The sequence below is a fragment of the Geospiza fortis genome, unplaced genomic scaffold (genome assembly GCF_000277835.1).
Source record: "Geospiza fortis unplaced genomic scaffold, GeoFor_1.0 scaffold3185, whole genome shotgun sequence".
Lineage (NCBI taxonomy): Eukaryota > Metazoa > Chordata > Aves > Passeriformes > Thraupidae > Geospiza > Geospiza fortis.
The window spans coordinates 4,912-5,312 of NW_005055881.1; the positions used below are offsets into that span (position 1 = coordinate 4,912).

Below are 401 nucleotides of genomic sequence, written 5' to 3' on the forward strand. Positions count from 1 at the left end.
GGATCGGCCCGGGGGACACCCCCGCCCCCCCCAGGTGGATCCCCCCCCTCACCAGGCTCATCCTGGCTTTGATCCGGTCGAAGTCGATCCTGGGGATCATCTTCAGGGAGATCTGGTTCTGGCTGGGCTCCACGTAATCCACCTGGGCACGGGGCGTGGCTCAGGTGAGCCCTGCGCCGCCACGTGTGTCCCCAGGTGCGTCCCCTCCCCTCCCAGGTGTGTCCCCTCCCCTCCCAGGTGTGTCACCTCCCCCCCCGGGTGTCCAACAGGTGTTCCTCAGGTGAGCCCTGCACCACCCAGGTGTGTCCCCAGGTGTGTCCCCTCCCCTCCCAGGTGTCCCCCAGGTGTGTCCCTCCTGCCCCCCAGGTGTCCCCAGGTGTGCCCCCCTCCCCTCGCCCATG

The 401-nt window shown here is 69.6% G+C and overlaps 1 protein-coding gene across 1 annotated transcript in view; it reads right to left on the reverse strand.

The window, feature by feature from the left end:
- Positions 1 to 401, reverse strand: part of SUPT5H (SPT5 homolog, DSIF elongation factor subunit) — a gene marked incomplete at both ends in the record, with an annotated part of 5,703 nt that overhangs the window by 4,907 nt on the left and 395 nt on the right. The window contains one exon of the mRNA XM_031065860.1: positions 53 to 142. Within this exon, the coding sequence (XP_030921720.1) occupies positions 53 to 142 (90 nt within the window). The remainder of the gene's footprint in view (positions 1 to 52; positions 143 to 401) is intronic.